This window comes from Garra rufa, chromosome 8, assembly GCF_049309525.1.
Source record: "Garra rufa chromosome 8, GarRuf1.0, whole genome shotgun sequence".
Classification (NCBI taxonomy): Eukaryota; Metazoa; Chordata; class Actinopteri; order Cypriniformes; family Cyprinidae; genus Garra; species Garra rufa.
In genome coordinates this window covers 3805180-3820911 of record NC_133368.1, presented here as the reverse complement: position 1 = coordinate 3820911, position 15732 = coordinate 3805180, and the positions used below count along the sequence as shown (strand labels likewise).

General features: G+C 35.4%; 1 protein-coding gene across 1 annotated transcript; it reads left to right on the top strand.

Annotated features, from left to right (window-relative positions):
* Positions 1-717: 717 nt before the first annotated feature.
* Positions 718-15124, top strand: LOC141341175 (rac GTPase-activating protein 1). Its single transcript, XM_073846317.1, has 16 exons — positions 718-799; positions 2213-2415; positions 3205-3341; positions 3440-3512; positions 3653-3709; positions 4336-4434; positions 6033-6174; positions 6250-6395; positions 9534-9695; positions 9769-9864; positions 10217-10415; positions 12026-12131; positions 13310-13446; positions 13539-13661; positions 14878-14989; positions 15070-15124. Exons 1-16 carry the CDS (start codon positions 718-720, stop codon positions 15122-15124), a joined length of 1929 nt encoding a protein of 642 aa, XP_073702418.1.
* Positions 15125-15732: the final 608 nt, after the last annotated feature.

The window sequence follows — 15732 nt, the reverse complement described above, 5'->3', positions numbered from 1 at the left end:
AAACCCTAGCTAAAACCAGCCTAGGCTGGTCTTAGCTGGTTTAAGTTGGAAGTAGCTGGTTTTTCTGGTTGACCAGCTAAAACCAGCCAACCAGCCTAGGCTGGTTTTAGCTGTTTTTTGTTTTTGTTTTTTTTTGTTGTTGTTTTTTTTCATGCTGGGATAGCTTTTGGTGCTGGGATTCTGGTTTAAGATGGTCCTTTGCAGGTTTATGCTGGTCCTTAGCCAGCAACATGACCAACTAAGAACCAGCATGCCAGCAAACCTACCTAACCAGCATACGTTGTTTTTTGTTTTTTTTTTCAACAGGGAAGTTATCTAAAGTAGTAAACAAACAAACAAACACATTTTCCACTTTGCCATTTACACAAATAGGTAGTCGAGATTGCTGGCCTGTACTAAAAATTACCCTGATATTAACTGTATTAAAAGTGATCGTTAACGACCTGCAGGTGCGATTCCAAAAAGCAGCTGTAATGACAGTTTCAAAACACCTTAAGTAAATTAAAAGCTCTTACCTCTGCTTTGAAATAACTGATGTGGAACTGAAGAAGTTTTCACCTGTTATTGATGGATGGACTTCCGGGATGATTGTTAGTATCCCAAACGAAACTGAAGTTCAGTATGAGCAACTCCATGTGACCCGGGCCGCGTACACTCACGTGACGCATTTAAAGCGGTTTGTTTGAGTTTGATGCGGGATCATCAGCTGACACGACAATGGGGGATCAGTTTATACGAGAAGTGCTCAGTCTGTGCTTGCAAAGGCTTGCTATTGAAGAAGCGACCAACTCTGAGCTCGGTAAGATGTTATAGGCCCTGTTTATTTTATTATTTATTTTATAGAGCTATAAAAAAAAACTTGCCCCATGGGTCCAATATGTCTGTCATCCGAAAAGCATATTTTTTTTCTTCTTCTTCAAAACATGTAATGGTCCTTCACCATGTTGCGTGGAGTACAGATGGCTCTTTTTGCAGTGATGTATTGTATGTATGTTTTGGCATGCTGTACTCTAGAGATTTGCTTTAGCACTAGTTTGTATGTTGCTCTTTGAGTAAGGAGTTTAAATACCTACTTATCCAGAGTTTTGTCTCTTGTGTGCTTTGAAAAACATATTTTTCATGATTTTATGAGGTCTTTAGTAATGATGTATTTCAATTGATGTATACAATTAATTTTCATGTTACTGCCATTCAGAAGTTTGTTGGGGTCTGTAAGATTTCATGTGTTTTTTTGTTTGTTTTTTTTAAGAATTTATCTGGGCAAAAATACGTTAAAACAATAATATTGTGAAATATTAAGAGTAGTCATGTTGTTCCTGTCAAAGCTGAATTTTTAGCAGGCAGTCTTCAGTGTCAAAAGATCCTTCAGTAATCATTCTAATTTGCTGATTTGCTGCTCAAGAAAACATTTCTTCTTATCAATACTGATAACAGTTGTGTTGCATAATATTTTTGTGATAACCATGATGCGTGTTTTAGGATTCTTTGATTAAATCTAGAAGACTGAAACTAACAGCATTTATTTGAAAGAGAAATATTTTGTGACATTATAAAGTCTATATTGTCACTTTTGATCAAATGTGTCAGTGCTGAATATGAGTATTCATCTGAGATTGGTAGTGTCATTGATATACACACTTTTTTTTTATGTACTTTTGCTGAGGTTAAATTAATCTCCAACTTGACCTAAACCTGAATCAACATTAATATCCTGGATGGCAATTACTTCTGAAAACTGTATGCCCACTCTATGATGAAACAGATGCTTTGAACTTAAATAATATGTCTGGTTGGATGGATGTCCAGCCCTTTGTAGAGCTTTATTACATTAATTAATAATTTGAAAATACTGTTCTTTCTGCATTATTTCAATATTTTATTACTGGATATTGGAAAAAAAAAAAGGAAAGTTAAGTAAATTTCAATGTAACATGAGGTATAATTTTGGTATCTGAAAAGAGCTTTTGTAGCCAAGAATACTTTTGGTTATTTATTAAAAGTATTAGGATTACCAAATTACCCACTTTTTATTACATTTTCTGTGACAGCTTCATATCTTTGTGTTAGAATTATTTAAAAAAAAAAAAAAACAAAGAAAAAAAGATTGTCTTGATAGTCATTCTTTGATGTGCATAAATGTGACCCTGGACTATATATATATACAGTATTTTTTGCTGTTTTGAAGTCTCACCAGTTGTCTTTTATCTACAAGAGTTCATTGAGGTGGTGAGGAACTTTGAAGCTGTCCGGAAGAAATGGCTTCATGCAGAGCTGGAGCTGAAAAAACAGAAGGAGCTCCTGGTAAAGTCTGATGTGGGCCGAGCAGCTCTGGAGGTCAAACTCAAACATGCTCGAAACCAGCTGGACGTGGAGATCAAGAAACGTTACAAAGCCGAGGCAGACTACCAATGCCTGGTTAGTTAAGAAATTATCAGAGCTAGGTAGTAACTGATTTCATGTAATCTGGATTATGTAATCAAATTCCAAAAATTATTTAGATTAAATTACAAGTTATTATATATTTGTGTATTTATATAAAATTATATATTTATAACTTTTCATTAAACTCATAAACCCCCTGCAGTTCCTTCACAAATACCAGTTTGAGAAACCTTGATGCAATATAACGTTTAATGCGCTTCAATGTTGTTGTTAATAACAACAAATGGAATACATTTTCTTACTTTTTGTATATTTTATATCAATATGGTACAAGATTATCTTATTTAAATCAATGTGATAAACGAGTTTGGTCAAAGGTAATCTAAAAGTAGTCTGATTATATTACCTAAAATGTGTAATGTAATGGATTACGTTACTAACTACAATTGTTGTCATGTAATTTGGAAGCAGTAACTGATTATAATTTGTAAGTAATCTACCCAGCCCTGGGTTTTTTTTTTTTGTTTTTTTTTTGTTTTTTTTTGTTTATCTACTGTACCTTTAAGACTTTATGTAAATATTGAAGTTGAAGCCAACAAGCAAAACTTTGCCCATTTGGCCAGTGCCACATTACATGACTAACATATAGACTTGATGGAGGGTGGCATTGAGTACAGGGCCATGTGAATGTGGGTGGTCATGACTCATGTGTTAATGTGCATAGGGATTCATAAAATAGAAGTTCTCTGTGATTTATTGACCATTCTTGTGAGAGTTTATTAAGGATACTGTATCTTTCTCGCTCATTAATTCATTTGACAGGAGCGGCAGATGCAGTTGATATGTGACGTATTGGTGCATGACAGCAAGTCTAATGCTTGTCTCAATGATGAGCAGAGGTCAATACTGACCAGCATCAGTCACAAAGGAGCCAGTGTCCCACAGCCCAGAGGAAAACGGTACCTCAGCACTCAGCGTGCTTTTCGTTTAGTTCTCAGTTTGCTGGAGATTTTCCCCCTTTTGCAATGCTGTTTTCCATCTTGTGTGTTTATATCAGGTTATCAGTGATTGATGAGTCCTCCTTCCTGTCGCATTCTGACATTAGTTATGACAGAACGGATGATGATTTGGTGGAGTATCATATTTAGTATCATTTTTTATTCATGCTGTAGGATTATTGCCAGACCCGAGCAAAGTGCATGTGCATAAAAATCACAGAAGAGATCAAAACAATTGTTTCTCAAAATTATTTTGCTGGTATGATTGCTAGGACTTGGACAGCACAGCGTTTCTCAAGCCTCTCAAGTCAAGAGCTCGTGAGAGAAGAGTAAGTGCTATCAGTTGCCTAGATAATAACTGTTTGTCTTTCATATTGTATATATTATGGAAATATTATTACAATTTTAAAATGATGTTTTCTAATTTAATACATTTTAAAATGTAATTTAGTCTTGTGATGGCCAAGTTTTCAACAGACATTATTGCAGTCTTCAGTGTCACATGATGCTTTAGAAATCACTCTAATATGCTGATTTGCTGCTCAAGAAAGTTGGTTATATATTGTTACTATCAATGTTTAAAACGGTTGTAATGCTTAATATTTTTGTGTAAACTGATGCATTTTTTCAGGGTTTTTTATTTTATTTAAAAAAAATCAATCCTTGCTGAATATAAATGCATTTTTTTTTTTTCCTTTAGAAAAGTGGAAATGTATGAATAGTTCAATCTTATTATATAAATTCTGCAAGTAGATTTGTGTCACTCAAAATACGTTATAAATTATAGTATATATAATATGAATGATTAGATTAGATTATACAATTGGATAGCACACTAAATATTCCCACTTCTTTTTCCAGATTTTTCAAGGTTAAAAAGACACAGCATTGTGTCTATTGTGAAGTGCTTACACTTGTCCTTAATGTCTCTCCCATTTTCACTGCTTGTTTTTAGCGTTCGTCAATGGGCCCAAGTGTTGGTCCACCGATTCAAAAACGTGGAAGAGTAAGCGGCCGTTCAGGAGATCTACTGGGGGCTAGACCACTGGAAAAGGTTGGTAAAGTTTATTAAAGCTACTATTTATTTTTTGTCTCAGTTGTTTTAAAGCTGACCTATTATGGCACTTTTTACAAGATGTAATATAAGTCTCAGGTGTTCTCAGAATGTGTCTGTGAGGGTTTAGCTCAAAATACCCCACAACTCATTCATTATATCATTTTGAAAATGCCTATTTTAAGTGGAAGCAGAAACATGCTGTTTTCGTGTCTGGATCTTTAAATGCAAATGAGCTGCTGTCCCTGCCCACTTTTTCGGAAAAGGTCGGTGCCTTTACAGCTCGTACCTCAGATACTCTGCCAAAAAACATCTGTTTGGTTTTGAGTATCATGTCTATCGCACCGTTTTAAACCATATTAGTTTAAACTTCCGATAAATGGTTTTCTGAGCGCACACATCCTAAGCATGCGCATAGAAAGCAGCTGTTACATGGTATGTGAGTACTAAACTAAGTTGTCTTTCTTGTCTTATTGCGCTTAAAAGGTCAAATACACACAAGTTTGTGGTAAAAACATTAGTCAGTTATGTCTGTGAGGTAAACAGCTGGAAAAGCTATCTAGTGGCTCGTTTTTTCACATGCTTTGAAAGAAAGGCCTACCAAAACAAAATGACTGGGTTGTCCTTTTTCATGTTTTCTGGGTTGGTAGATGCACCGGGACCCATTTATAGTTTAAAGTCAGATTTTCATGATATGACACCTTTAACCATTTCAGTAAAAACAAATACATGAAAAGTGAAACATTTTAAGGGCAAATGATCTGAATCACTATGATAATTTCAGTAAGTTTAGTGTTAAAATCTTTAGTAATCCTACATTGTCATTTACCATTTAATGAAACAGCTCCTCCTACACTCTTAAAAATAAAGGTTCTTCATGATGCAATAGAAGAACCTTTTTTTGTCTGAATGGTTCCATAAAGAACCTTAAACATCTGAAGAACATTTCTGTTTTATAGAAGGTTCTTTGTGGCAAAAGAAGGTTCTTCAGATTATAAAAAGGTAAGAAAGAGTTGGTTCTTTAAAGAACCTTTGACTGAATGGCTCTTTGTGGAACCAAAAATGGTTCTTCTATGGCACCTCTTGAAGAACCTATTAAAGCACCTTTATTTATTTAAGAGTGTAGCTAAGATATCAGTGGTGGATTGTAGCACACAGTAGCAAGCGTGAGGTATTTCTTGGAAATGTACAGACTCCTTCATTTTTTTTCTTTCTTCCTATTAGCAGGGAGATCATGTTCCCTCTTTAGGTTAGTCTGGTGTCGTTTCTCATCAGCCTGTTCGTTCATCAGTCCCTCATCCGACTGTTTGCCGTCATATTGTCCACACCCGCCGCCACGCTGCTCGGATGAGAACAGCAGTGGACCATGTCTTGTCTGTCTCCCTCCATGGGACTCATATCACTCCCACTCAGCTGGCACTGATCACTAAGAGAGAAGCAAAGCAATTTGGCACTTTGAGAAACTACATTTGTCCAGGAACGTGGACACGAGCTAGATAACCAATTGTTATGCTACTCTGAGGGTCTTCCAGTTCGGCAGAAAGAATGATTGGCTTCAAATGGATTTTTAGTGTGTGTTTGTCTGTGTATGTGCTTAGGAAATCGAGACGACGACTGTGAAGGCGTCTGTCACTACCCCAGAGACTAGAGGTCAGATTCACATGGTAATAGACATAACCCAGGAGACTCCGGAATATCAGTCCAGGCCTCTTAGAAATGAACATTTTCCGTCTGTTGATGGTAAATAAGACTCAAAGGCGCCACTTTCAATGACACATTCCAACCTTCCCAAACTAACCAGAGTCCTCCACGCAGAACAAACGTCTGTGTGGGCACACAGCGAAGTCACAGAGGCTGAAACAGTCGTTGAAATAGAGGTGAGCACCCCGGAGCCAGCCGTCCCTCAGGACCTCACGCCCACCGTGGATAAGACTTTGCAGCATGTATTTCAGCAAAAAACAGTAGGAGGCTTCAGTAGTACTTCTCAACATATTGTGAGGCTTTCACATCTGGTTTTAACAGCAGTTTCATGAGTCATGAAACAAACATTTATTTGATTTTTTTTAAATATATGTATAATATAATATAATATAATATAAAGGACTTTTTTTTACATTTCCAGGGTTCTCAGAAGCTGAGAAGTCATCATAGTTAGGTAAACTTGATTAGTGGTGGACATAATTTTCCTCAAAAGGAAAAGAAAAAAGAAAGATATCAAACAGTTTTCTGTGATTTTATACCAAGGTGATACAAGTATAATGTTATAAATGTGTCTTTAATTTAAAAAAAAATTAATGAATAATAATAAATAAATAAAAATATAGAAATACTTTTACAGTCTGGGAAAAAGATCAATGTAAAATGATGTGTTTTTTAAATATATTATATTATATTATATTAAAGAGCAGGTCATATGTTTTTTTTAAGTGTCCTAATATTTTGTTGAAGTCCCCTACAATGGGTTTAAGTGCATCTAAGGCAAGAAAACATTGTAATTTTCTCAGAATTTATACACGAGTCATTCGTCAGTGATTTCTAAATGGTTTGTTCGAATCAGCTTTGAGCATAATGTCCCTCCCTTTCATAAGCCTACTCTGGTCTGATTGGCCAGCTGGCCAAGCCTGTTGTGATTGGCACAGAGAGAAGTACTTGAACAAGTTAGTGAGCGCTACTCTGTGTTGCCAAGTCTGTGAATGTTTTTGATGTCCGCGGGTTGAAGCGACCCCAATAACGTCATATTTATGCAGATTTGCAGGGGAACCCTGAAAAAAAAGCGTGTATTTTACATCCCAGAATGCGTTTTTTTTTTTGTTTGTTTGTTTTTTAAATGGAGGATGTGTTTAACCTGGAAACCTAAAGCTGCACTAGGTATACATCGCATATTAGCACTAAAAACTAGATATTTTAAGCACTCACTTGTACATATACGTACATCATATCAATCGTACTTACAGGTTGCGGTTCGGAGACGCTTGTTAGTCCAAATAAAGAAGATTAAAAGCCAAAGAATATAATAGCCAGAATTAGAGAAGCAGTCCTTGGTAAAATGAAGAGCACACAACAAAAGTTATGAATTATATTGCTGTGGTATCATGAAAAAAAAAATATTTTGCAGGTAGGATTATGCTAATATGTTACCCAGTGATGTAGATCAGTAACAGGCAGAAGATTCAAAAAAATGTACTCATTAAACCGATTCTGAGTCGACTCTTTCTTTTGAGAGATTAACAACTTTGCAGATGGTTTAAATTGAAGAATAGCTATGGTACAAACTGCAAAAAAATATTTTTCGAAAACCCATGTGACCTGCTCTTTAACATTAAATTCATGTTTAAAATAACAAACTAATCACATAAAATGCAACAATTTATAATAGAGTTCTATGTACACTATCTACAGTTGCAATCAAAATTATTCAACCCCCTTGACCTGCAAGACATTTTGCTGCAGAGCACAACATTTTGTGAAAACAATTCAACAAAGGCATCAGTAAACTATTAAAGAAAGTTTATTAATACACATTTGAGTAATTCTGAGAATGTAAGTTGATGAATGTTGAAAAAAAATCAAATTGGCTCTAAACATTTATGTTCAAAATTATTCAACCCCTGAAAGTATATTTGCTGTAGAATCTTTTATTCTTTAAAACCACCAAGAAACACTGCCTCGGAGTGCTTAGATGCTTCTGTCACCTTTCTGCTGCAATTTTGGGCCATTCCTCCCCTGAAAAAGCTTTCAGATCACTGATAATCTTTGGTTTTTACTTTGCCACTACTTGCTTCAAATTCAACCATGTATTTTCAATGAGATATAAATCTGGAAACTGAACAGGCCACTCAAGAACATTCTATGACTGATCCCTGAACCAAGCGTAAGAAGATTTGAATGTATACTTTGGGATGATTGTCCTGCAGGAAAGTCCACTGATCATTAGCTTCAGACTTTACACAAAAGGCATCACAATGTTTGCCAAAATGGTCTGATACTTTAATAAATCAATGATATCCTTTGTATGGTCATGTTTTCCACTTCCTGCTACAGTGAAACAACCCCATAACAGGACTGGCCCACCTCCATGTTTGATGATGGAGATGGTGTTCTTCTGCTTATAAGCTTGGTCTTTTTTGCACCAGACGTACCTCTGATCCATACATCCAAAAAGTTCCAGTTTGGACACATCACTCCATAAAACATTCTTCCAGAACTCCACAGGTCTATCCAAATGAATTTTGGCATGTTCAAGGCAGCTTTTTTGTTCTTCTTGGTCAAGAATGGTATTCAGCAAGATTCCTCAACATGAAGTCTGCACTTGTCTAGTGTTCCTCTTGTACACAGCATTGAGATATTTTTCCTCCTTTCGTTGGGTAGTCTTGCAAGTCTTTGGCTGTACATTGCAAGTTTTTCTCAGTTGATCTGATCAAACATTTTATGACATTGTGCTTTTTTTGTTCAACAGCCTCAAAGGTTTTCTGGTTCAACACACTTTAATCTAAGGAATACAGCTGCCAGCTGTGTCTCTAGGGACTTGCAATGTCTTAGAAATCTTCATGTAGTTTTAGACTTTCTAATATAGCAAACTATTTCTTCTCTATTGATTTTGTGTGAGCTTTGATGACTTTACCATATTTGCTACTCATCTTCAGCACACGCATGGGCTAAGAGCATACTATGTGTAACACCCCAAGCTAATTCCATTTTTAATTAGTTTGTAAAGGCTTAAGACAATTTAAGACAATTTTGTTCCTGACCATAAAAATAACTGTCTTAAAACAGCAATGTTGAATAGGGGTTGAATAATTCTCAAAAACATTACATTATATATTGACATTATCACTTTTAATATGCCAGAAAACTGTTGTAGATGCAATATAGTCCTGGATCTTCAGAAAGAGCAAAAATCATTTGTAAAGTACTGCAGTTTCTGGGGGGATTGAATAATTTTGATTGCAACTGTAGCTCTTTCAGTATGTGTGTGTGTGTGTGTGTGTGTATATATATATATATATATATATATATATATATATATATATATATATATATATATATATATATCGGAAATAAATTCTAGGTTCTGTATGTCAGCAGTTTATATTTTCTAGGTGATTCGTCCAGAGACATGCGTGCCATGTGGGAAGAGGATTCGTTTTGGGAAGTTGGCCATAAAATGCAGAGACTGTCGAGTGGTGAGCCATCCTGAGTGTAAACAACTATGTGTAGAGAGATGCAGTCCTAATGCTCACGGTTCAGCCCAGCCCAATGAGGTATTCACCCTTTATAGTGCACATACACATCCTTACGTAAAGATGCCAAAAGTTGTTTGTTTCCCTCTTATAGGAGACTTTAGAGAGCTTTGCCCCCTCCGCACGTCCAAGGATTCCTTCTCTGATTGTTCAGTGTGTTCACGAAATTGAGAGAAGAGGACTTGAAGAGGTGTTTTTACTCAATAATACACCAACACATGGATGGTTTCTCAAGCTGAAAGTATAATCACAGTGCTTGAAATTCAGAGGTGTATAATTAAGCTTAATTTGGATTTAGGAAACAAGCCTTTTCTATCATATTGCAGTACATTACAACATCCAGTTATAGCTTATACGGTTTCTTCAAAGTGCCCTACACGATCCGAGCCAAGGATATAAGTGTCTTATCTCGCATATAATCAAACGATCAGTCATTTTCAAAGGAAAGTACAAAATTATATACTTTTTAACCAAAAAAAAATCTCAATGCTTGACCTCTCACAGTTTTAATTTATGTTTTTTTGGCTGACTGGGGTATGTAGAAAGGTATTTACAGAGTGCCCGGAGGAGAGCGCCTGGTGAAAGAACTGAGGGAGAAGTACGTGTCTGGGAAAGGACCGCTGATGCTTCACAAAGTAGAAGAGGTTCATGCTGTCTGTGGACTCCTCAAAGACTTTCTGAGGAAACTCAAGGAGCCTCTCATAACCTTTAAGCTTCATAGAACATTTATGGAAGCTTCTGGTAGGTTTTCTTAATAATGGAGATTATGGAGAAGCATTTCATTTTCATTTTAAATATACACTATACGGTTCAGAAAGAAATCTCTTATGCTCAACAAAGCTGCCGTTATTTGATCAAAGATATAGTGGAAATCGGTAATATTGTGAAATATTGTTACAGTTTACAGTAACCCCTTTTTTTGTTTGAATATATTTTAAAATGACCACTTGGCCTCAAGTCTTAGTTCAAGACCATATGTGACTCTGGACCACAAAACCAGTCATAAGGTTAAATTTGACAAAACTGAGATGTATACATCATATGAAAGCTCAATAAATAAGATTTCTATTGATGTATGGTTTGTTAGGATAGGACAATATTTGGCCGAGATACATCTATTTGAAAATCTGGAATCTGAGGATGCAAAAAAAAATCAAAATACTGAGAAAATCACCTTTAAAGTTGTCCAAATTAGGTTCTTAACAATGCATATTACTAATCAAAAATTACATTTTGATATATGTATAGTAGGAATTTTACAAAAAATCTTCATGGAACATCATCTTTACTTAATTTCCTAATGATTTTTGGCATAAAAGAAAAATCTATAATTTCCCATACAATGTATTTTTGGCTATTGCTACAAACATACCCCAGCGACTTAAGACTGGTTTTGTGGTCCAGGGTCACATTTATCAATTTGGACTCCTGATTAAGACTTGACTGTTCTGGTCTTTTGGCTCTTAACCTGGACTAAAACTCAAATAAGTTGGTCTTGACTACAACACTGAGTGAAAAGTGCTAGTGGAAAAAAACAGACTTTTATGGAGTCAGCGAGTTGGGTTTTTTGAACACTGTTTTAGGGAGTAAGGACAAGACATTCAGAACAGACAGTTTTTTCCTGCCCATCATCATTGAGTATATCAAAAGACCCATCTTGTCTTGACATTAATAGTCTCAATTTGACTTTCAAGATTTGGTATTCTTCGAGGAGTCTGACTAGATTATCCGAAATGGTGGCAATTTTGCAGAGGGTGGATTCTGTAACAAGCGTCTGGCGCTTGTATATGCCGGAGGCGTGAGGATGTATGCTTCCCTCATTCATTTAGGGCGTATGGTTATTTCCCATTACTTGTGATATAGTTGACAAGTCCCTGATGACTCGGAAACAATCAATGTCGAACGTTATCTCCCAAACCAGCGCTTGTCTTTTTCAGCATTTTAATTTCAGTCGCCGCTGCTGAATGGAGGGTAAGTGGCAGATTTAGGAGCAGTCAGGGTGCTTCTGCTATTATTATGGCGTTTTATTTTTTTTCTAGCCCTCATAGATTTAGGATGACTCCAGGGTAAAGTACCTCCCTTTTAAATTATAAATTGGATTGGATGTCATGGGGAGAACCATATTGTCTAATTTCCTTGGCCAAGAATGGCTGTAGCATATAAATGAGAGAAAGTCCTTCATAATGCACCGCTGCTACAGGTGTTTATGTACTTGTTTTGTGAACGCAGATATCCTTAAAGTCAGAGTTGATAAAGTGATAATTCACCTGAAACATTGCTCTGGCAATGCAGCGTAATTGAATCTGATACTGTGGCTGGCTCTGACAAAATAGTCATTTTATCACTCACAGAGATGACTGATGAAGACAAGAGTGTAGAAACATTAATAAAAACTATCAAAGAGTTGCCGCAGCCGAACAAAGACACCCTGGCCTTCCTGATTCTGCATTTGCAGAGGTAAATTGCTCTAATTTAGACATTTCTGCAACTCTGCCTTTGCATAGCTGTTTAAGCATACAGTTGAGGTCAAAAGTTTACATGCGCTTTGCAGAATCTGCAAAATGTTAATTATTTTACCAAAATAAGATGGATCATACATATGCATGTTATTTTTTATTTAGTACTGACCTGAATAAGATATTTCACGTGAAATATGTTTACATTTAGTCCACGAGAAATTAAGCGTTTCATTTATAATAGTCCAGAAGACAAAAAAAGTTGAATTTATCAAAAATGTACATACACTTGATTCTTAATACTGTGTTCTTACCTGAATAATCCACAGCTGTTTTCTTTTTGTTGTTTTTGTTTGTTTAGTGATGGTTGTTCATGAGTCCCTTGTTTGTTCTGAACAGTTAAACTGCTCACTGTTCTTCAAAAAAAAAAAAAAAAAAATCCTTCAGGCCCCACAAATTCTTTGGTTTTTCAGCATTTTTGTGTATTTGAGCTCTTTCCAACAATGACTGTATGATTTTGAGATCCATCTTTTCACACTGAGCACAACTGAGCGGCTCATATGCAACTATTACAGAAGGTTCAAAGACTTGAAAAACAATACAATGAAGATGAATAAAGATGTTTACATTTTTCTTATTTAGTATTATATATATATATTTTTTCATTTAGTACTGCCCTTTAGAAGCTACAGAAGATGCAAGTTTCCCAGAAGACAAAATAAGTCCTCAGTTGTCCTCAGTGTGAAAAGATGGATCTCAAAATCATAGTCTATGTTGGAAAGGGTACATATACACAAAAATGCTGAAAGACAAAAGAATTTGTGGGACCTGAAGGATTTTTCTGAAGAACAGCGGGCAGTTCAACTGTTCAGGACAAACAAGGGACTCATGAACAACTTTCATTAAATAAATCATTCAGGTAACAACACAGTATTAGGATGTATGTAAATCTTTTTTATAAGTGTATGTCATTTTTATTCAACTATTATTTTCTCTTGTGGACTATATGTAAATATCTTTTATGGGAAATATCTTATTCAAGTCAGTACTGAATAAAAAAAATAAAAATTGTGTATGATCTCTCTTATTTTGGTAAAATCATCATTTTGCAGATTCTGCAAGGTGTATGTAAACTTTTGACCTTAGTCATTTTGCAACTACATTCATGTTGTTTCTCAGAGTAATGCAGAGTCCAATGTGTCAGATGGATCAGAATAACTTATCCAGAGTGTTTGGGCCCACTGTCATTGGTCATGGGATGCTAGAACCTTCTCCCATGACTATTATGAGAGACACAAACACCCAACCCAAAGTAAGTTGCAAGAAAATCTTAATGTGATGCATTCCTTGTGTATTTAGCTTTATGTTACAAGAAATTAACCTCTTCTAATTTCTTCGCAACAGGTAGTAGCACGCTTTCTGTCCTTCCCCTCAGATTTCTGGGAAGGTCTTCTAGCTGATAAGGAGGATCCGCTCGTGACTCCTGTGGTGGATTCCAATGCTGGCAGTGCCTGTCCAAGTACTAGCAGAGGTATATGTATCCACCATGTTTTGAGTTGAAGGACAAGTTCATTTCCAGAATTAAAACCTCCAGATAATTTACTTACCCTCATATCATCCAAGATGTGGTCTGTCTTCAGTCGCAAAGAAATTAATCTTTTGAGAAAACATTTCAGGAATTCTCCATATGTGACCCTGGACCACAAAACCAGTCATAAGGTTAAATTTGACAAAAACTGAGATTTATACATCATATGAAAGCTCAATACATAAGCTTTCTATTGATGTATGGTTTGTTAGGATAGGACAATATTTGGCCGAGATACATCTATTTGAAATCAGAAATCGGAGGGTGCAAAAAAATCAAAAATGCTGAGAAAATCACCTTTAAAGTTGTCCAAATTAGGTTCTTAACAATGCATATTACTAATCAAAAATTACATTTTGATATGTTTACAGTAGGAATTTTACAAAAAATCTCCATGGAACATGAACTTTACTTAATTTCTCAATGATTTTTGGCATAAAAGAAAAATCAAAAATTTTGACCCATACAATGTATTTTTGGCTATTGCTACAAACAAACCCCAGCGACTTAAGACTGGTTTTGTGGTCCAGGGTCACACATAATGGACTTCAATGGTGGCCAATGCTTCAGAAGGAAACACGATGCATTAAGAGCCAGGGGTGTAAACTTTTGAACAGGTTGAAGATGTGTACATCTTTCCGATTTTGCATAAATATTATATTTTTCTCCATTTCGTACTGCCCTTCCCAGAATTATGTTTCCCAGAAGACAAAATAAGTCAAATTTACCCTGATCTTCAAATTCTTAATGCATTGTGTTTCCTTCTGGAGCATCAGTTAGCATTTGAACCTTCTGTAATAGTTGCATATGAGTCCCTCGGTTGTCCTCAGTGGGAAAAGATGGATTGAAAAATGACTGAAAAGGCTTAAAATACACAAATGATGAAGAACCAAAGAATTAAAGGATTTATCTGAAGAGCATTTCTATAGTCATTTTATAAATTAAACAATTACTTTTTCTTGTGGACTATATATAAACATCTTTTATGTGAAATATCTTATTCAGGTCAGTATAAAAAAATAACATGCATTTTGTATGATTTAAACAGTTTTTTATGATCTAAAGTAACTTTAACATCTTAAATGTAGTCGTATGTTTCAGTTTGTAGACTGTATTTTGTCTTGATTCATTAACTTTGTTTCTAAATTTGTAGGAACAGAGAAGATATTCAAGCCTCTGACCTCTCCTGAGTTAAGCAAATACTCTAAAACTACATCCGGTGGCTCAATAAAGGGTCGAATCAAGCATTTTGGTGGCACTTTCAATAACCCGTAAGCTGCTGCCTCTCATTGTACTGGTCTTGAGCATGTTAGTATTGCATATTTTCATAACCATTGTTTTCCTTTTCTAGAAGCAAACCAAAAAATGAACCAGGGAAAAAGAAATTCTTCACATCCCCCAAATGATTTATGTATGTGTATAAATATGTATTTTTGTGATGCACAGGGACACTTGTACTGTTATTTCCACAACACAAAATCTAGCACTTTATATACTACCTTGGAAAAATAACTTTTTCCTATGAATGTAATTCTGTCCAGAAAAAAAAAAAAAAAAAACTATGACATATGAGATTACACTCTTTGTATTTTCTGTATGTTTGTCTATTTAATGAAGCGGTAGGAGATAGAAAACATAGGTCCTGGAAAATATCTAAAGGTGATATAAACACAGGGTGAAATGTCAAAATAATTTAAAATAAAACGGATGAATTCATGTTGTCTTGTGCATTTATATATCTATAATAAGGGCAGTATCTACACTAAGGCCCTCAGAACTCGAACAGTATTATAAATTTATATAGAAGTGTTTTATTGCCAAACTGCAAAATGTGAAGTCTGTAATCGAATTATTCGTCTCGGTCTTAAAGGTTAAAATAAATAATTGATGGTCCTGTAGCTGTTTATCCATAAATACAGACACTGATTTTCTACAAGGGCAGCGGTAAATTACTTTATTACCTTTTGTGACTTAATCAAAATATAATTTACTGCAGACGTCTGACTCTTGCACT